This window comes from Athene cunicularia, assembly GCF_003259725.1.
Source record: "Athene cunicularia isolate RWA chromosome 2 unlocalized genomic scaffold, athCun1 chr2_part1, whole genome shotgun sequence".
Lineage (NCBI taxonomy): Eukaryota > Metazoa > Chordata > Aves > Strigiformes > Strigidae > Athene > Athene cunicularia.
In genome coordinates, this window is record NW_020799095.1 from 83,216,387 (window position 1) to 83,238,620 (window position 22,234).

Genomic DNA, 22,234 nt, shown 5'->3' on the forward strand with positions numbered 1-22,234 from the left:
CCCTCCCTCCCACCTACCTTTCCTGGTCCCATTTTCATTTTGTTACAGTCCCTTTCAAAAGCATTGAGAAGGAAAGATGAAAAAAAATCTTGCTTGGTGAGAAGAACTCACCTGTCTGTGTGTCCAAGATGCCCATTCTTCTTGGTCACCTACTGTGAACTCTGGCTACTGTCCAGCCATAGCTCTCCTTCTCCACTTTGTGCTGGTGCCTTTAAGTTTACCGTTGCCTGTATTTTTGGTCTTGCTCGAATTAGACTGTGCAAAGGAAGACAGTGGTCATCCAGCATGTAGAAGCAGCCAAGGTTTCTCTGTCTGCTGGCCAGGATCGTCTGCGGGATGCCCTTGGCTTAATTCACCAGAACTCCAGGCTGCCTGAAACTGTCACAGGTCACAGTGGGACAACCATTTCACCAGTACATTTCTTTCCTTTCTCTGAGTATGTGTTTTAGAGACATTGAATACTTCTGGACATTACTTTCTTTTTCATGTAAGAAAACAGGTCAAATAGCTTTTTTGACAGTTTGAAAAAAGCATATTTACTTTTCTCCATTTCTTTGGTAAGAGATGTGCTCTAGCAGTACAGCAGTGAGATTCATCTGGCAGTCGTTCCTTCTCCCCTAGCCTGTGATCTGGCTGCGCACACAAACCAGTGCAAAAGCAGAGGCCTGAAATACCTTTCCTCAAATTAGGAAACATTAGGAAACACCTTTCCTCAAATCCCCACATTTGAATTTGAATGGATTTTAATGAATCAAAAATACCACCACCAGCAGCACTGCAGCCTTCACAGAATAAGGAGACGCTACTCGAGCTTCAGCAAGACCTTACTGCCTTCTCATGAACTCTGTTCCTGGCCTTGGTGTTCCCACTGCATTTTGTGCAACGATTCAGAGCAGTGCAGTAAAGGCCAGGAAATGCACTTCTACTCACCTGAATATTTTTTAAGTCTTACCTATCTTTTGAAAGTTATGAAGTCCAGCCCCCATGGGAACATGGTACATTTACAGATTATGGTTATGTGTTCTTTTCTAAACTAAGTAGTAGCAGACATTCTCAGGGTTTCTCTCTCTCTCCCCCCAGTATGCCAAGTCTTGTCTCCATGGTCACGGTACAAGTCAAATGGGAAGGCAGTTTCTTCTAAATCCTTTTCCATCCCCAAAGGCCCCTGAAACTCCATCCCTGAGCCTGACCTCAAGGGAGAAGTTATCACTGTTTGTGCCTGAGGTATCCTGGCTGCCTTTTCTCCTGTTGCGCTTCTGCCTTTGCCTTTACCTTTACAGCCCATGGTAGCTCTCGAGAAAAGCAAACTGTAAACCCTCCTCAGCAGGATTGGTGAGCAGCCGCACCCTGAAGCTCTCACATGGAGCAGATAGCTCTGCGCACAAAAGGGCTTTATTCTCTTGTGTATTTACCCTGACTGAGATACCACCACTGTGCATAAAACTTCAGTGAAGCTAAAAAATGCTGGTGAACCATCACCTGCTACCTATGTGAAGTACAAAGCGGAGCGGGCTGAGGGTAAACCCTTCAGGCAGAAAGGAAGTCCATAGATTAGACAATACAGGTATGGCTATGGATGAAGCCTTTCCCAGTGAGTTTGGAAAGCCACCAAAGCAAATAAACCCAGTTATTTATTTCTCATAGGTATTGTATAGGTTTATTCCCAGATGTGGACATGAATGTTTATGAGTTACCCTAATTCTGCCCTTTTGTTTCCAAGATTTTCAGTTCTTCTACTGGTTTCCCTCTTCAAGCGATTCTGAAACACACTGGTCATGCTGCAGTATGACCTCTCCTGGCTGCTAGTGCCAACCCTCATGTCTTTCTCAGGAGAAGCAAGAGCTCTTTCAGTTTTGAATGGCAGGGCTTCTTCAGAGTGGAGACAACGCTATATTCCTCTCAGCTCCTGAATAAGCCTGACAACTGCAGAGTTTATCTTGTGCCCACAGGAAAGGGATTTACAATGGTCTCCATCCCACTGGAGCCATTCAGCCAAGTAAGCTATGACAGGACATAATGTCATCACCCCCCACACACAGACTGTGGGTACTTCTGCATTTACCCACGCTATCAACAGTTTCTGTCTGTTTTAGAGTGTTTTTCAGTGGTGACACCTCTCCCTGCATCTCAAGAGCCCAAAGGCAAGGAAAGCCCATTCAGTAGGGCTGCCCTGACTGTGGGTTTCAGCCTGTTTTGTGAGTTGTTCCTTGTTAAATCACCAGCCTTTGACTTTGGAAGGATGCCCAACACCTCAATGCCAATGTACCCTGCTTGTGCACCTCTTGGTGGGGCTACGTCTGGGCTCTCTGCAGCTGAGGTATCTCCAGACAACAAGAACTGAATCAGCATGCTGTTCTTTACACCTTGCTGGTATTTTACCCAATAGAAATGCGGTTAGTAATTGCAGTTTTTACATTTTCACAGCTTCAGGACAAATTCATGGTGTTGGCAAACTAGAATTGTTCAAGGTTAGCTGTTTAGACATCATCTCCTCTGGTGACAGCCCAATTGCTCCAGACTGGGCCACAGCTGTGCTGTTGTGAGGCAGTGGCTGCATTTTCCCAGTGTTTTTCCTTTGAAGGAATGCCAGTACCAGGATTTTCTTTAGATTTCTCCACATCCCTTCATTTTTTGAGAGCTCATACTTCTTTGGGTTCAATATCCAGTTGACATTTATATGTCCGTTGCTCATCTTTTTGAAGTGATCCCATTTCCATGTAGATGTTTTAGATGAAATCCCATTGTTTAAAGTTTACTTCTGTTGCAACCATGTACACACAAGTAAGAGAAACCCAGGAACACAAAAATGAGTCAAGTATGGCACAATAACTCTGCAAGCCAAAAACTATCTTTTGTTGCTTTCAAAGCAGAAAAAGGCCCAGAGAAGTATTTCTCCTGTCTCTCAAGTCCATTGCCACTTGCCAACACACACTTTAAAAGCACTGTGTTAATAAATAATAAACAGGAAGGATCCCATAAGTGAACCCAACGTGCTGGGCTCATCTATTTGTACCAGCATATAAAAATCACCTACAAAGCAACCAAGTTTTTCCACTTCCCATGTAGACTGGTGCAACTCTTCCTCTCCCCCAGTTCACAAGTAGCTCACATGACAGCTTCCAGTCCTTCTCTGCCTTTTTGCAGCCTCCTCTGCCTTCAGAGTGCAGAGAATGGGGCACACACCCTCTAGCACACCCTAATAAAAGGTTAAAGTTAAAAAAATCCCTTCTAGGCTTTAGCTTCTTTCTCCTGGTCGCTGGAGACACCCAATTACCCCAGACAACCCTCCATCCCTAGGCCTGTCGCCGAACCAGACTCCTTTCCCTTAATTTCTGTGGGCACCACCTGGTGCCCAACTAACTCTCCTCCCCAGGGTTTCTGCCCCACACCCCTGTAGCCTCCACCCTCATGCAGCAGATGAGATACGTGCACGTCCTGAGTCAGTGCAAGCCAAACAGGCGAGGCTCAGCCCAAGGATTTATCCAAACTTGACCATGCCAGATACAGAGAGGAAAATAAGTCCCCTGTTTTTCTCAGAGCTGGCTGCAGCTTCTTGCCTTCATTATATATTATTCTCATCAACAACAAAAAAGCATGCAGGAAAACAGATGAGCATAACTTATCAAATGTGCCTGGTAAGAGTATCTCATGATTTAAAGCCTTGGCACAGCACGCAGCACAGGAGAGTGCTGTCACTGTGACTATTTGAATTATCCCAGCTATTTCATAGGGAGGCCGGGGAGACCAGTCCCACCCTGAAGCTGGGCATGTCTAAGTGCCTTGCTGAACCTAGGCCAAAGTTTCCCTAAAAGAAAAAGGCAGAGTTTGTATAAGCACGAAAAAAAAAAAAAAAAAGATTATTGTCCATTCTCTTTTCCGTAAGGCATGGAAATGAGGAAAACCAATCAACATTAAATTAGCTAGAGAGGAACTCTTGGATTCAGATTTCATAAGCTTGCACATCTGGCCGATAACAAGGCGTGAGTTATTGCAATCTCTAACAAGATGTATGGGCCTCTATTAAGCGATTAGGGAACGGAGTCCCTCACCCCCCAGTTGCTTCGCTTCCTGCTTTAATTTCATAAGGGACAGTTTGAATTTTCTACAAACAGTAATGGGATCTGTTTTCTTTCACGGGAGTTTGCTCCACCACATTTGGTAAAGGAAGATATGAGAAGGAAGCAGCCTTTAGCAGAAGATTGATGGTGCAGCCCTGGGCATAATCTGCTGGGATGGGCTTGGCAACACTGCAGAGAGCAACCGCCTGCCTTGACAGGGAAGATTTTCTGTTTACCCCGAAGGACAGCAAAGCATTTATAAAAAGACACTCTTCCATATTAATGAAATAGCTTGCAGTAAGTTTGCTGAAAGCTGAGCTGAGCCCCAGGTGTCTGACAGTGACATCAGTCACCTCAGGGTGGGGGGCAGAAGTGCTGGCCCTGGGGTGCTCTGGGGAGCTGGTGCTGGGCCTTTTCCACCACCAAGCCCTGTCCTCCTGTCCTGTCCTTGCCAGGCTGCTGCAGTTCTCGGCCAGCCCATGGGCCCCACATAAGGCTTTATGCCCCAAAACTGCAGGATGCTATCGCTTGCGCAGCCCCATGGGTTGGCCACCCCGCTTGGTAGCCCATGCCACTGCTTTCCTTCCCAGCAACTCTGCGCTCCTAAATAGCGTGATTTTTAAATCTGATGTACAAGTTGCCCGAAAGGCAGTCTCCATCCGCCTGTGAGGGGGACACTGGTGGGATGAAATTTGTGTCCCTTGTCAGGGGCCCAAGAGCACAGAAAAGCAAAGGTAATGTCAAGCAAACCCCTCATATGTTCTTGTTTACTCCTAGTGAAAATTCATCCGGCAGTGTTAGGTGTGTGAGTGACAAATTAAGCAGCCATGTGTTTCATGGGGTAGCTAGAGCTGAATGTACTCAGTTACTGCTCGAGCCCACACAGTTACAGGCTGTGGAAGAGATACATGCATAATTCATATACTTTTAACTAAACAGTAGTATCTTTCAACATATTGCATTTATTGTGATTATCTCTTCACACTCTTTGACCTACTGAAGCATCACTTTTTTTTTTTTTCTTTCAGTGACAATATATAAACAACGCTAATTGGACTTTAGGACTAGACCTGTCAAAGGAGCCGCAGAGCTGTGGCAGGCTCTCCCTACCCAAGAGAGCAGCATCAGAAGGGGATGCCCAAGAGCTGCTCAGGCAGACGGGAGCTGCCCTGAGCTGGCCCACAGGTCCTGAAGCAACTCTCTGGGGCTTGGTCACAATGTCCTTAGAAGGGTTTTCAAACAAGCAAAGCTGTCCTGCAAGAGCTCCGTTCAAGCAGAGACATTGTGCAGCCAGGGCTCTGCAAAGAGGGGTGAACAGGCCAGTGGGGACAGTGGCTCAGGGTTGGCAGAAGTGGCCCTTGGAGGTCAACTGAGCCATCTTAGTGTTCCAGAAGGATTTCTTTCAGGAGCAAGGTGTCCCTGCAAAGTGGAGCCTGGATATTTTGCCAGTCAATGCATAGGTAATGCACACAGATAGGGGGCTGCTGAGACCTACCAAGGCACACTCTTCCCTGCCAAAGTCATGCTGAGCTCCCCAGGGTCTTACAATGGGACCCATCAGATGCAGCAAAGGCAGCAGCTTATCTGCACCTCCCAGTGTTTGAGTCTGCTGAACTGGGCAGGGGATGAAGCAGCAGCCGGGGGAACAGCTCTTGTGTGGGGAGATGTTTCAAGCCACCGTGGATGGGACACAGGCCTGGCCAGTGCAGGGGTTCAAGTCACTGCGCTAATGCAGCTTTTACAGAGAGGGAATCAAGACCATGTTCCTGGGGGTAGGATGAGAGATGGAAATCCCACAAGTGGAGAAAGCGTGCAAATTTCTTGGAAACATCCTTCTGACTGTCAGGAGTTAGTTTTTTTCCCCCCTCCAGGAAGGTATTTAGAAATTCTAGTTTGCTAGATGCTGCTCTATCAGGCCTGGTTTTTATTTTATTTTTCTTAGTGCACACACATGCAAGGAAAAAAACCCCAATAAAAATACTTTCACTAAGACTTAATGGTATGTTTCTCCTGTGAGACCAGGTGGGCAAACACAGAAGTTTGTTACTGATTTCATTGCCAAAGCAGTAGTTTGGGTTTGGCAGGTAGAGGTTTTGCACCTAAAAAAGGGGTGGGGAAAAAAAAGAAGGGAAAAGGAAAGAAGAAAAGCATCCAGCTTGAGCTGCCCTCATGTTTTATTACCACATACTATGCAGGAAGCTTACTTCCAGCTGTGTTGCTTTGGAAAGAAAGCACTTACATTAGTGCACCTGAAGGGTATTGAGTTTGCAGTATGGGTTTATGAAGAGATGAGACCTCTCTCTCTTCCACCTCATCCCCCTTCTCTTTCCAGTGGTTCAAAGTCTGGCACAGCAATACAGAGCAGCATAGCTGAATACCTCACTTATGAGTCGGGGGCTAAAGAGATGTCCATAACCATCCTGTAGGAGTATGGGGAGGAGGGGGAGGTTGCTGAAACTTGCTACTTGAAGCAAGAAGAAAGAAGGAAAGGAGGAAGGCAAGGGTATCTTTGGCCATGTTTCTTCAGGGTGCCTTCACCAATGCCTTGTTAAAATGGAGCCTAACCCTTCAAAATGTGAGAGCAAAATCACTCATTTTAATGGTAGAGCAAATGCTAATCCCCCTTTCTAAAAATGCCCCTCCGTGCCCTTCCTCCCCCTGATGTCCTGGAATAGGCAGGAGCATCCCTAACGTGGGGCGCTGCACCCACAGGTATTTAGGCTGGACCTGAGGAGAGCCCTGGCAGCTCTGGCTGATGGCAAACCCTCTCCAGGCAGCCGGTCCCTAATGAGAGGTCATCTCATGGGGGTTTTCTGGCTGACAAGAAAACCTGTTGTGCTGTAATGCCTGTCAGACATTGTTCTGAGGGAAGGCTGGAGGCCTGATAGCGATGAGCAGGTGATGAGCCAAGCTGTTCGGGGAGAGGGAGGCAACTGTGATGTGGACAGAGCTGTCCAAAGGTGGGACAGAGAGGGAAGATAAAGAGATGAGTGAGACACAGGGGAAGGGTAGAAGACAAGTGTGGATGGAGGAGCACCTACTAAGGGTCAGGGAAAGCAAGCACTGGGTTCAGAAATGGAAAAGACCTTAATCTGGAATGTAAACAAAGCCAGAGGCATTAGTGTAGGAGAGGAGGCACGCTCATGGAGGTGAAGGAAGGAGGCATCCATGAACCAGTCAGTGGGTGAGCGCTGAGCAGAGGAGGGAGGAGGATTAACAGGATGGCAAAATGAGACACAAAATGGCTAAGGAGCAGCCGGTTTGAGGAGATACCTCTGTTCCCAGTGGCTTGTGATAACCAGAGCAAGCTGTCGAGCTGGCCAAAGCCCACACTGAGCCTTGGCTTGACAGGGTGGAAACGGAAAATGAGAGCACTCTTGGGCTGCAAAGCTAAGTCAACTTCAACACTCCCCCTCCCTGTCTTCATATGCTAGCAGCCTTGGCAGAGGTGCTTCTTGGGAGCTGTCGTCCCTGTGCTGCCTCAAAAGAGCTGTGAGCCCATGTGATGAGGGTGCTGCCAGTCTTGTTCAGTACTGCCAAAGGCAGTCCTCGCTCTGTTCCTTGGGCAAAGCCCGGCCCTGTTGGGTTTAGTCAGCTGTGGAGGGCACAGGAATGAAACTCCTTTGCAGGAGGGAGGAGTGACCAATTTCACAGTGCTTCCCCTGCCATCAAATCCCTAATTTCATATACCCAGGTAGAGGGCAGCTCACACTGGCCTCTCTTACCAGAGCCTCACACATCTCACGCCTGCACAAACTGGGAGCAACGCAGCCTCCAAAATCTCCAGAGCCCCAACTTTTACATGTGCCTCTTACATACACAAGCACCACAGCTCTCAGCCCCACCAGCCTCAAACCCTCCATGGGTGACCCTGGAGCTGCAAACATCTCCTCACCTCCCAGCCAGGCAGCATAGGTCTCATCTTGGAGGATGCAGCACTTGTGTTGGTCACAGAAAGAAGTGTACCACAAGAGGGAAGGAAGTGCTGGGGGTTGTTGGCAGTCCACCTTCTGCTCAGTAAACCCAACCCTTGTCCCCTACCACCAAGCCACCTCATGCTCTTGCCAAGCCTGGCACTGCTGGAGGGAGCCAGCAGCCAGAGCAGAATGGAAAGCAGGTAGCACAGAAATATTTTTTTTGTTGTTGCTGTTGTTTTCAAAAGCAGCAAGGCAAATAATTTTTTTAAAAAAGATACATGAGTTCTTCACATCACTGGGGCCCTGTGATACTAAGCATCACTGACTAAATATCTTTAAAGAAAAGAATTTGTGCTCTGTGTTTTCCTTGGATGTTCAAAAGACTTTGCAAATGAAAGGCAGAGGAAGAATGATGCAGAGGGGTAAGTGTCTCTTCGCTCGAAGAGCTGGATAATCAGTGCATGAAACAGTAGAGTTCCATGTGGCTTTTATGCCTCACTGCTGTGCCAGATACTCTGATAGCAGAGCTGTTTGGTCACTGACATTATATACCACACACACTGTAGAGATATGCATTGAAAAAAATAGTGTCAATTGTATATTTACCTGTGTGATTATGCAATTTTATATATGTAGTTTTAAAATAAACTGGAAAGACAAACATTGTTTTTTGCTATCAGGCTGCCCTGCAGGTGATGGTGTGGGTTGTTTTCCTCCCTTCTCTGACCACTGCAGACCCTAAAGCCTGGCAAGAAGGCACCTCACATACCATATGTGCTACTGGCAGCATATAAGACATAGCTGCAATGGTCAGGGTTGTCAAACACATCTGATGCCATGGCTAAGCTGATCCCATGCCCAGCTTCTTACAAAAAGGGCAAGCCCGCTCTCCTCATCTGACACCAGGAGCTGGGAATGGGCCTGTGAACTTGCTGTGGGGTGGCTGGGGGAGGGCAGAGGTTGATGTTTCACTTCCCTTATTCCCTGGCATCTCCTCTGACAGGCCTGGTGACAGAGAGCTGTGGTACTGGGCTTGCTGTAGGGTTGCCCTTTAGGGCAAGTTGCACTTGGGCATGGGGATCCCAGTGCTAGCCAGTCTCAGAGCTTTCGGTGCAGTTGGTGAGAGCATGGCCATCGCCTTTCAGGAGGGCTGGGGTTTGTTCCACCACCTGTGTCTGCACCTGCATGGGCACCTTCCCACCCCACTGCTGCAGCAGGATTTGTGCAACACAGTCAGTCTGGTAACTATTGCCTCATCTTTCCCCCCTGCCTCGAGTTAATAGTGCCTGCACACAAAGTCTGTTTTCTGCTCTAGAAAGCGTGTCCTCTGAGAAACAGAATTTATCTCAATGACCTCGCACCCAGTTCCACAGATCAGTCATCTCATAATAAACCTAAAGATTGTTCAGATTTACATCTTTGAAGCCTTCAGGCTTCTCAGTTGCAACAAAGTTACACAAGTCTTTGACAATTTTTCAGCATACAGCTTCTCATTCCCCTGCACCTCAGAACACTATCGCTTTAACAAAGACATGCATTAAGGGGAATTAATTAACTAGGTTTGCTGGCTAGCTAATCAATTTTCTTGGTACAAATTGAGTACTGATGGAAGAACATTGATCTGTTGCTCTCCCTGCTTTCCCTGCATAGAGATTAAAAATAGATGAAAACCCAGTTGAAGAAATTAGGATGGGATCATATTCCTTCCAAATATAGTTTTGGCAACCTCAGAAAATGGGGTGAACGTTACTGGGATTTTATTTCATAAAAGTACAGGGAAAGTTAATGTCAAAAATGTCCTGATTTAGAGATCCTTCAACAAAAGAAAATGGAAAAGTTTTATTCTGAAAAAACTTTTCAGTTAGAGATTTAAAGAATGGCAAAATCAAGGGCAAAAATCTGAGTGAAATGTTTTAATTGTGTTAAAACAACAAATATTTACAATGACCAGACTTTCTTTGTTGTTTGGTGTTTTTGTTTGTTTTTTTTTTTTTTAATTTTCCTTCATGGAGCAGTTTAGTAACTTGGGTCTCTTACCCTGTGTGAAATGAAGATTTCTTCCCACCCCTCCACTCCAGTAGTGCTTTTCACCACCTTTTGAGCCCCAGCTGAAAGACCAGCAACATGCCATGTTTTGTCTTTCTCTACCTTGATCCTGCCAGTGTTTTTCCATCTCTGATGTTCACCAAGGTGTGCCCCAACTAATGACTCAATAGATGATGGGCACCCTACAACACTGGTCTGTAACTTTAAGCTGGAGAAAACTCTCTGGACTTTTGAAGAAATTACCTGTTTTTCCTTAGGATGTATCTTTTTTCTGAAGGTGAAACCACTTTATCCGCAACCAAATGTTTCCTTTAAATTGGCATACTGCCCCGTGCCTCCTAAATGACTGATTTGACTACAAATTGCTCAGACTCTGTGACATTTTTCATCTCGTTTATTGCAGGCATGAATACAGGAACAGGTAAACAGCTGAGCCGTAAAAGTTTCTCTCTAGGCATGTTTTCAATAAAATGCCATCATACACTGTCTGATGATACACGCTGCTACTCAGATGAAACAAAATGAGGTGAGCAATCTTACTCCAAAGCTGCTACCCACCAGTCCAAGCAGCAGCTGACAAAGAAGCCTTCTCCTCCACTTACTCTCTCCTTTCCCTCCTTTTCCACGTCATCTACAGGTTCTTTTACGGCACTTAACTCTACAAAACACAGTTGTGAGTCTGATCTTACATGCAATTACAGATCAGCCTCAGTATATTTATTGCAAACTCCTTGAACATCAGGACATTGAAAAAAGAAAAAAGAAAAAGGAAGAAACAATATTCCATTGCATAATTACGAGTAGGTTTTTGTAGCCAATGAACCAGAAATGTATTGGGGGGGGGGGGAAGAAAGAAAGAAAACCAAAGGATATCTGTAAACAGTTCAAACAAAACATGATGCTGCCTCCAATGAAACATTTCACTGCATTGCCAGCTCTGTTTCAAATGGGCACGTAGGCATCCTGTTGCAAGAGACTTGTGAAGCCACAAACTGAAACTTTGGAGGAGTTAATTTTCAAACATTGCACTTTCAGGGTCTATGTATGTTTGAAATGTGAAAAATCTGCACACGCTGTGGGATATGATAGAGATGTGGGATCTCAAACAACATTTCTAAAGAAAACCTGGTTATTCCTTTTAAAACAAAATAGTGAAAACAGCTGAACCACACAAAAACAAAGCACAATTGGTTGGCTTCTATAAGAGACTGCAATATGAGAAAATATTTAACTCCTTGCATAGCTATTTAAATGGCCAATAAATTTTGCTGGAATCACCCAAACATGACAACATTGCGTTCTGCCGCTTAGAGACTTCACGCTGGAAAGCTGGGATCTGCTGACCGGGTCAGAGCATCACTCGGGGCACTGTTAAAAGCCAGAGCCACCCCTGGTAGGCTTTGTCAGCATGGCTATAGCAGGTTTCATCATTCTGTTCTCCCCATAAGGGTTAAAAGCTGTTCTGGCAACAGGGTGTTTCTGATGTATATTTACACCTAACGCGCAAGGCTTTTGCTGGCAGAGCTACGCTGATCACAAATCATACTTCAAAGCACCTCTGGATGATGTAGCCGTGTCGGCAAGGGTTTGCAATGTACACTTAACCAGAGGGATGGAAAGCAGGATTCATCTCACTTAACTTCAAGCAGTATAAAGGTAGACATTTAAGTCAGAGGCACCTTTGGAAGGCAGTTCCTTTGATCTCTCATCAGGTGAGAGTTGGACATATTAACATTAGGTGAGATGAGCCCTTTCCCAGGAGAGCTGAAGAGACAAATACCTTTCAGCCACCCTTTCCTGTCACCAGCTCTGGAGACCATGCTTCAGAAGGCTGCTGTTCAAATGCGTTATCTTTACACGTGTCAATGTACATGATAATGATAGCCTGTGCTGGGCTTCATGCTGCCACAATTACATATGCAAGCTCATTAAAGCTAGCTCAGATACTTCTGCGCTATTATACAGACATACCCTCGGGCAGAGTATCCTTTAACACCTGTAAAGTTAAAGTCTAGGGGCAAATCTAGACTATCTGCCCCTCAGCATATATTCGTCTTGACATTGTCTTGTGTACAGTAGTTTTGGGTAACAGGTGTCCTAACACTGTAATTCCCAACCAGAGGTGAGGCAGGAGTGTTTATTCAGATGTGAAAACTGAGAGCTTAAGCGTGGCTGAAGAAGGTACGTAGTAAGAAAGAACAAGATGGTGACATTCCACAGTTAAAAGTTTAGTCTGATATCAGTAAAACAGTTTTAATAAAGCTCCATTAGACTGCAGAGTAAGAAACGGTGGCAGCCAGTGGATAAGACACTGAAACAAGACAAGGCAACGTACTTGGGTCGTTCTGTGGAAAATATCCCACACGAACTAAGCGGCCACGCGAGCCTTCCCCTCTTCTCCGGGTGGGAACTGAGGAGGGAGGAGTCTCTGCTCTTTCTCAGCTATGCCAGGGCACACCTCAACTATAAAGACTTGGCCACTGTTAAGTAACTTTGGTTCACGTTTCTTGTTTTCCAGTTCTGACTACTTCAGCTGAAGAATTTTTATACAACGGGAGCAAAATTTTGTGTTTAAAATAATAAACTAATGGCTTATTTATGAGCCAGAACATCTGAGTCAGGCATACAGTTTTGCTAAAGGCTTTTGCTTATGAGACCAGACTGCCCTAATGGGGGCAATTGGATTTATTTGCCCCCAAACCTGAAGGCATATTGCAGGGTTCCCAAAGTCCACTCCATGGTAATCAGTACAACTGAAGTGTGTGTTCAGGTCTGTTTTTAATGTTTTTCTTTGACAATGACTTTGCGAAACTGCCACCAGTTCACACAAAACTGGAGGTTGTGTAACAGCCAGCAGAAGACCAGATTCAGCTAGAGTCAGTGCTGTGCCATTCTCAACCTCACTTTGCCTTCCTCTTCCAAAACAGTATCTCTAATTACAATTTTATTTTATTTGTTCTTCACAATGTTCACTTTTACTTGGGCATAGACAAAATGTCCTGCTGCTTCTCCCTCCTTCAGTACCTTTTGGGAAGTGGTAAGAAAAGAGTAACAGGACATGGAAGATGCAGCCTTTTGTGTGTGTTGCATTTTCCTTTCCTTTCTGATTTCTTCACAGGGATTTAATGTTCCTAATCCATTTTTAATAACTTCGGATTGATGGAGCAGCACATTAAACCATAAGGAACAGAAGTGTCCTGGCACTGTAACTGGAAGGTGGACAGTGTACAAGTCACATCTGATTACCCAGCAAAGTCACCTGAGCACTCTGAAATCTGCAGTCCAGGTGTGTTTCTACGGCTCCTTGTGCCCATTGCTTATGTTGAGCTACTTCATTACATTTTGTATTGTGAACTTCTACCTAACACTTGTGCTGTTTATTTTGCCCCAGTTTACGGCAACCAGAAAGGTTTGGTTTTGTTGGATTTAACTGGGGAGCCTAATGCTAAATTCTTGTCCCAGTAAATATAAAATAGACAAGTCATTTTATATCTTCTCATTGCAATCCACAGTCCTATGATGCTCTTAAGAATTCTAATTTCAGAAAAAGAGCATAAGCTAATTCTGAAGGAAACCCAGTCTCACAGCAATCACTTCCCAGCCTCCACACAACCAAACTGCTTAAGCTGAGATAAAGCCATCATAATCAGTATCAAATTAAGGGCAATCTTTTATCTTAATACAAACAAGAGAACACAGTGTACAGAGTAACAGAAAAATATACATCTTCAGCCATACAAAACGCACAAAAGCTTTCCTGTTGGAAGAGTACCTTGCAGCTGACAGTCAGTTGTTGGTAACTTTCTAGATGACCCTGCACTACTGAACAGGGGGGAATGGAGAACACCTTTTTTTTTTCCCCTAGGAACTAGTTGGTAGCATTACCTGTATACCATAAACACCCTCCCTGGGGCTGCGGTTCTGCTAGCAGTTGACCACCCACCCCACCTGATGCCTGAGATAGCTCCACTGAACATAGAGGCTGCTTGCATGCTGGAGGTGAACAGGACGTATAGTCAGGTGTACCCTCCACTAGGTTTGCTGGTACACACGTGCTGATTAGTAGAGTGAAAAAATGGGTGTAGACATAGCTATGCCATAAACTATCCTTGTTATTCTTTGAAGTGATCGATTCGTGTCAGCCAGGGGGGTGGTTTATCTACCCACCAAGGAAAAAGTCCTCCCTGCGCAAGCTACATCCACACCACTGAGGCTCTGCAAGGGCAGAAGCTGAGTGTGGGCAAGCCCCAATGCTTAGGCAACCTGGAGAAGGTAAAACTTCTCACTTAGTTAAAAAAAGTCAGTATCAAGCTAGAAAGTCAGTAGCAAATTACTTTAAACAACGGATTTTTTTCATTAATGGAAATATGGTAATATTTAGTTGAAGGTTTAGATCAAGATGACAAGCAATAGGGAGCGTTGGGTGTGTATACCTGTATGATGGGGTGTCTTTCCCCCTTGCAGCTATTTATATCTCTGAGAGAAGGTTAAGGTTAGGAATTTAATAAGACAGCCGTTTATTTTTCTGTGGAGACTAACAGTCCTGGGGTTAGGATGTAATAATCATTCTTCTGCTTTAAAAATGGTTCTTTAACAAACAGCAGTAGCTCATTGCAATTTTCAGTTGTACAAAATGACATATTTTCTATGTTACTATCAAAATATTCTGCATAACATTAATTTCTGTGCACTTATTAACATATGTACAGAACAGTGTTTCCCAATAGAAATCAGTATGCTCCTTGCTGATCCTTTTTTGCCCTAGATTTACCAAAACCAAACCTGAAATTAATTGTGTTAATAGTATAAAATCTCAGGAGTGATAAAGGATTGAAGGTTTATTTCCCAGCAGCAAATGAATAAAGGAACTCCTTCAAGTTAAAGTCTAGCTGAGACTTAATTTTAACCAACCGTGGTGAATCCAGGCGAGGCAGGAATATCACACATTTCCCGATGCATTATGTTGAGTACACAGAAGCAGAGGAATGTAAACAGACAGAAGGCACATGAAAGGCCCCAATCCATTCTCCATCTGATGGAAGTGCGAATTTCATAATTCTGTCATCAAGAGTCTTTTCATCATTTTCTCTCTCTCAAGTTCACGCCTCAGAGTCTCAGCACTGTGTAATTAATGCACAAACAGCCAATTATGGGAACAACAATAAGTCTCAGATTTCAATTTAAAATAATTAACATTTTCAAAATACCAAAGGAGGGGGGAAAAAGGTCAGACTCAATTCAGTGAAAAGGCTGATAACTGATGGCTGATTCAAAAACAAGTACTGCTTGATATTTCTGAAGAGCAAACAGAGGCAAGAAAAAGGACATAAAAAGACCCACATGGCAAAAGAGTTTAGGACCTAATCTCATCCCCATTAAAGGCTACTGATTTCAAAGGAAGCTGGACTGGGACTCAAAAATGAAACAGCTACAGTAAATGACGTCACAAAAGACTGGTGTTACAGCCTTCTGCTCCTTGGCATGGTCTGATATTGGGGGACATCTATAAAGGCCGCATTTACTGCAGTCCTGCACACATCAGAGTGTGGGAAGCAGAGCATGAAGTCCTTGCTCTCACACACCTATTCACTCCAGAGCCTGTGGGCTCTGCAACACTGGGGAATGCCCTGGGTTAGTGATTCCATTTCTTAATAAATAGTGCAGGGAAAAAAAAAAAAACCTAAAAACCTGTTTACTGTGTTGTGCTGAGAGTTAAGTATCTAACAATTGTAAATCAGTTTGCAGAGTTAAACTGCACCGCAGAAACCCTGCAGCCCTTTCATGGACAAGCAGGCGTGGAATAAACCACTTGTGCTCAAGACATCCTACAGAAGCTGAGTTCAGCACTGCAGCTTCAGAATTACATTTTCACTGGAAGGATAAATTTTTAGATGAGTTAGCAATGTTAAACAAGTGTGCAGGTGTAATTAAACCAACATCTGCAAAAAATAATTAACAAATGAAAATGGGAATTGACTGTGAATCCAAAAGTAAAAAAGGCTCATTTATTATGATGCCAAATAAATACTTTTTGACATAAGTCTAGGACTTTTTGTGCTCCAGAATTATTGAGTATATCCACTCCTACATCTGTATTCAGTAAATTATCAGCTTGGGAAATTCAGCTTTGATTAAATTCTAGAATAAGAAGCCAGCATGCAAAACCGGTAGGATGGAAAAATAGAAAACTAAAAGCTGCCTGTGGAAAGATGGGATGTTTTGTGGTTTCTCTGAGAAACTACAAGAAAGACCACTGTAGCTTGACATTATGAAATGAAAAAAAAAAAAAAAAAAGGAAAAAGAAGGAAAACCAGTGTCTGTATTTCATTTAAAAGAGCAGACATTTCTCAACCTCAGATTTACCCCATGGACATTTAATTTCAAAAACCAAATTGCAACAACAATTGTTAAAAGAAAACCTTTCTAGTTCAGACAAAATGGCTTGCCTGAGGAAAATCTGCAGAACCCTTTCTCTCCAGGCCATTGGCCATAGAAATGGCTGCCGCAGTTAATTAAGGTAGGCTTTTTTTCTCAGAGCAGATATGAGTTATAGATGTTTCTTTCCATAACTCACCTATTCTGAAGTAGGTGTGAAGCAGCAAATGGAAACCTTTCGTATCAGGAGAAATAGCAGCTTATAGTAATTATGATAGAAAAAGAGAAATCAAGCTGATTAATGCAGAGAGCATCATAGTATTTCATGAAAGAACTGCACAGTACCTGTCTGCCAGTGAAATCGGTTTATGTGACGTATAGACTGTCTGGACTGTGGTAGTTGGTACAGTCTCTGCCAAAGATCTCAGTACGGGCGATGGAGTTACCAGTGTTATCTTAGGAGATGACTGCACCGCGCAGCATTGTAATTTGCTGTCTGTAAATTCTGCCTGCAAAAAAATGTATACAGACACAGAAAGAAAAAAAGTGTAGATTAGCTTCTACCGCTCTTGCTACCTTTCACCATCCAATTCATTGCCAAACACTCAGTAACAACAACTAATAACAAGCAGGAGGCTGTAGCTATTGCTGCTCGGTGCAACCTCTGTAGATGCTGCACAGCCACCTCCTTTGGTGGCTCTTTCAGAGCTGTGCCTGAGGGACAAGCCTGATGGCAACATGAGCTATGTGAGATGTAACTCCATGTATGGGACTGGCAGCATTCAGATAAAAGACATAATCAGTTTGGAGAATGCTGCTCATTACTGTGTTTTCCCTAAAAATAATGCAGAACACTGACCACATGAGATTGCTGGGCTATTCTTCAGAAATCCTATAAAATTTGCTGCTGGGTCCTCTGGCTACTATTTGTTTTGTAACAGCCAGGAGTCTGGGTTTGTAGCAGTTGGTGTTTCAAAGTCTCCATCCCTTCCCACATTTGCCAACTGCAATACTTCTCGAGAAATATTCTTGCGGTACACAGTGACAGGCAATGTTAAGGCAGCACTGGAAGTGCTGGTTTAAGACAAACAGCAAGCAACCATCTGTCTTTCAGGTGAGGCATATCAGCACTGTAGTACTGCAGCAAAGATTGGCCAGCCTATAACACTGGAGGGGGAATCCCTAAAAATAAACCAGCCCTGTCTTGCTCTTTGGCATGGACTATTTCTCATGCCAAACCACAGTGGGTAGTGCCTGTGGTGCAGGTATGACCCTGACCTGAGAAGAGCACAGAGTAACTGCAGTTGGTCAGTGCCTCAGGACCATTAGGGTATGCTCCTACTGGTATCAGCTGCATTTCTTTCTTGACAACTTTTTCTTCTGAACTTGGTTCACACTTTAAGGCAGGGAGGAAGAAAAGTCACCATCATGTTTCAACTAAACGCATCGGATATGCTCCAAAACAACCTCCGAAGCAAAAGGAATTCCATTAATTCCACAAAATTAATAAAAAGGAAATTATAAAACCAACTAAAGAAACTCTCCCTCCAGCCCTGGCCAATTACATGTGTAATTACTGGCTAATACAACCTGTTCAAACTTCTCTTTCGTTCAGCTTTTAAAACTCAGCCTTACAAGCTGCAGGGGTATCAAATCTGGCATTCCTCATAGAGGATCCCCATCCTCTGAGGACTGCCAGATCTCACTTTACGGCATGAGAAGGAGGCACCACTCTGTGAGGCTGATGTAAATACTCCCAGCCTTACTGAAATCAGCAGAGTGATGACAAATTACAGTTGCTGAAGAATTGCTCTGAGTCCTAAAGTGTATTTGCTTTGGAAAATGGTTTTATGGTATATATCCAAAGCATCTTTTTATATATATCTACTTGCACAGTGTGTTTGAGCCAAATATTTAACTGGTCTAAACAGATATAATTTCATTAATTTAGATCTATGTATGAGATTCATACCAACCTGAAAATATGGTCATCAAGCCTGCCATTTCTCTACAGAAATCTCTGAAATTCCGAGGGTTTCCTGGCATGAAGCTTATTTTTAAACATTCCAGGCAACCAAGTTCTCTGATTCTTCCTCTGATAAAATCAACGCAACTCCATATACACCACCAGATTAGAAGCCCTATACAAAAGGTAAAGCCTTCCAAATGTCGCCGTTCATAACTTTTTTCTCCTCAGTAACATTTCAATGTTTTGTGTCAAGCAAAAAAAAAAAAAAAAAAAAAAAAAAAAAAAAAAGTGAAGGGGAAGCAAAGAAAAGAAAAAGAAAAAACCCCAAACAAACAAGGAAAAAGATTAACAAATGTAACCATCTGGGACTGTGTGTGACTGAAGAATATTCAGAGTCAGATCTGCCTGCAAGTCCTAGCACTGACCTAGACCTTTCCCTTACAGATCCTGCCTGCGGTGTAGCCATCTACAAGTCTTCAGTGGGGCCTGTGCATTGGGATGAAGTGAAACACTGCTGGGGAGAAGCACGTCTCTTTGGACTAGGACAGAGGATCATAAAACACAGGACCAAAATCTAATTGACCTTCCTAATCGTTTTCCCATCTTTATGCGGTCCTCTAGGTAGCTGCTTGTTTACCACAGATATTTGTACATAACTCACTAAAAGGATTGTATGGAATCATATGATGGAACACACACCATCAGATTTTTATTGTAATGGTGTTTTAAATATTTGTGGTCTGGATTCTGTTCTCCACCCTACCCAAGGAAATCGGACTCTATAGGAGAAGAGGGAATTTCAGGAAGATTAGTTTGAACTTTACTTTGCTGCTTCTCTCCCAACAGAGAATAAGAACAATCTCAACATTTGAATTTGCCATGAAACAGCCATTTTCTTCAAGATGGAAATTTCTGTTGGTAAGTATATCAGGGTAACTTCTGTTCATATCTTAAAGTTCTATTCCCCCCTCATGATGAAAACATATTTTATGTAGCCCTCCTAAATTTTGCTTTCATTGTAATTGTCATAGGCAGAAAAATAATTTCCCGACAATAGTTATTAATTAGTGGGAAAGCTATTCTGGGCAGTGATTGAAGTTACTTATCTCTGATTATATGCCAGATATGGATTGCTGCTATCAGTAAAAGTTAAGGTTAAAGTCTGAAATGCTTCATTTTGTGAATGTAATTTTAAAACTGTAAGTCAGTTACTGCAGCTTATAATTATAATCAGAGAGTGTTTCTTACAGAGCAAATACTTTTGTCCTATTTATTACATGCCTCCCTTAAAGCAGGACTTAGATTGGACTTATTTTTTAAATTGTCAAATAATTGTTTCCTGTTTTTACGTAGTTCACCTTACCAAAACCCCTAAATCCCAACTTCTGTGAAAGTTTAACAAGAATTAAGTTCAATACTTGATTCAAGTTCTTAAGTAAACATGGGAGTTTATACAAGGATACCATTGTAGTCATCAACAGGCTAACTACAATTCTTCTTTAAAAGTCGGATGTAAATTCAATGAAATCAGGCCCGTCTTTGTGATGGCACAGCAGGCTGTTTCAGGCAGGAGGCCATGCAATTGCTAGACAGAGGACTAAGTCTTCCCATTCCCTTACTGTTCCTTGGAAAGATGCTATGGAGCTTCACAAGTGTCCTCTACAGTCCTGAACTGAACAACATTTTGCAATCAACCGCATTAGCAGTAAGCCTTGACCTTTAACTCTTAGTCCTCTGTCTAGTAAGCAGCAATGTCTGAATGCAGGCAAGTTAATTATTTGTATAATGGGGACATTTAACCGATTAGCACTCTAATTTCTACTTGGATTTTTTTTTGCAGACTGCTTAGCACATAAGTTTCTGACACTTAAAAAAATCAGTTGGAATTGTGTTAAATACACAGTCTTTTAGTTGCACGTTCTACTTACAGAAAACTGTGGTACTGTTGTAAAAGGATCGAAAAAAGGATTAGATGTATCAGCAGGGAATGTCTTTATCTTTAAAAAAGATAAAGAAAAAGATGTTACTTTCAGAGCATAAAAATGCAAAAGAAAAAAAAAAAGCAGCAAAGCATTGCAACTACAGTGACATATCCAATAAATTAGAGCAGTTCAGCAGTGCTTGGACCAGACCAAAAAAGACCCCTCCAAAAATGTATACAGAAACCCAATGATGAATAGTCAAAGCATAAATATGAAAACTTGATAAATTAATTTTACCATGTAATTAAATCTGTTGTGCAAATATGGAGCTGATTGCATACAATATATCTTCCAATTCTGTCAACAGCCATTGGGTTATTATCCGCTTCCTTCAGCCAGCACTATATTTTAAATTATGTAATATGAAGTGCAGAAACTTTGGCTAAAGAACTTGTGCTTTACATATTTTAGACTTCCAAATTTTCAGTTACACAGTTGCTGCCAAAGACAAACAATCACGTAAGGTGGGATTGAAGGAAAACCGTATTTTAAAAAAGCACTGGGGAAAACTGTTTGTTTCAAGCAGTCACGAGGACCTGTGTTGAGAGGAGGGCTGTGGATAAAGGATGACCTTAGCAGTTCTTTTTGACAGAGAGGTGAGAGACCAACACAACCACGTGTCAAGAAGCCTGAGGAGCTCCCAGGGCTTGGTCCATGAGCGTGTGGTCACTGGTGTGACCAGGCCCTGCTGGAAGTCCTTCTGCCCTTAAAATAATTTCAAACATTAACTGAAATTAAATATTAAAAGCAGCAACAATCTCTGTCCAACTTCATTGTGAATGCTGTTTCTCATGATTTCCCTCCTTAGAATGCATACGTTATTCATTCATTCAAAGAGATGACAAAATAGCAAACAAAGGTATCAATTTTTGAACTGCACTTCATGCTTTCCATTTGGAAAACCGCATTTTTCACTGTAAAGGTGTGTTTTTCACTTTATTATAGAAACTGCTGTGCATTTGTTTGTTATGCATGTCTTCAAGCATAACTCTAACTACAGCTATATAACTGTAGTTTAATAATGAGCAAAGCTACCCTGAGGGCCCTGAGCCCTTCTAGGCCAAAGCGAACCTGAAATTATGACGTCAAATATAATTAAGTAAATGTATAGTGTTTATTTTGTAAATAAAATAACAGAAACATATTGGTTTATAAGGATGCCAAGGGAAATTAACAGCCATCTGTGGGCCCACTTCTGCAAACGTGGAATTAATCTTGGCTTTAATTGTCAGGCTTTGTACACATGAGGAGTATGGATAGCAAAGATATAGTTAAGCATGTAAATACCTTTTTAACAGAATAAAGGTGTTTATAAGTCAATTATACAGGTGCAAATGAACAAACAACTGTGCAAGGGAGAAACTCTTTCAAATCACAATTTTCCATGTGAACATATTAAAGAAAATTTCACACTCCTTTTATAGTCCTATATTCATGTCTGTTAGCAAAGTGTATGAATACCAGATTGCTGACTGAACCTACTCATTGGATTGAAGCAGTAGCTCCTTGTAATTTTGTTATGTTAAGTCATACCCAGAGCCAAGTCTGTCAACACAAAACATGGACAGCTGTAGCATGTCTCACTCTTTTGAGAGACAGCAAATACCCATGAGCCCAGGTTGTCATTCTCAGGTTGCAAAGGGTTTACAATGTGACATTAAAGCACAAAGTACGAGTGCACTCCATTACAAACACAATCTTTGAGCCAAAGGGATGGGAAGTTGGTTGCTCATATGCAGTATGAGTTTGATATTCTACAGCCAAAATCTCTCAAATTTTGCAGATTGGTCTCATTAAGGAAATGAAGTGCAGTTACTGAATACAGAAAAGAAAAATTACACAGAACAGTATTTGAGAGCCCACTGGGATTTGGGAGCAGAGGCTCAT

At 42.9% G+C, this 22,234-nt stretch overlaps 1 protein-coding gene across 2 annotated transcripts in view; it reads right to left on the reverse strand.

Annotated features, from left to right (window-relative positions):
• Positions 1-10,402: 10,402 nt before the first annotated feature.
• EPB41L4B (erythrocyte membrane protein band 4.1 like 4B) overlaps positions 10,403-22,234 on the reverse strand; it is a 130,057-nt gene continuing 118,225 nt past the window's right edge. Inside the window, exons 22-24 of one of the 2 annotated variants that reach the window (XM_026843116.1) lie at positions 20,294-20,362; positions 16,742-16,905; positions 10,403-15,141 (exon numbers count right to left, since the gene is read on the reverse strand). In XM_026843116.1, coding sequence (XP_026698917.1) covers positions 15,072-15,141; positions 16,742-16,905; positions 20,294-20,362 — 303 coding nt within the window. In that variant the 3' untranslated portion in view covers positions 10,403-15,071. The remainder of the gene's footprint in view (positions 15,142-16,741; positions 16,906-20,293; positions 20,363-22,234) is intronic. The other variant, XM_026843117.1, reaches the window with a different exon arrangement.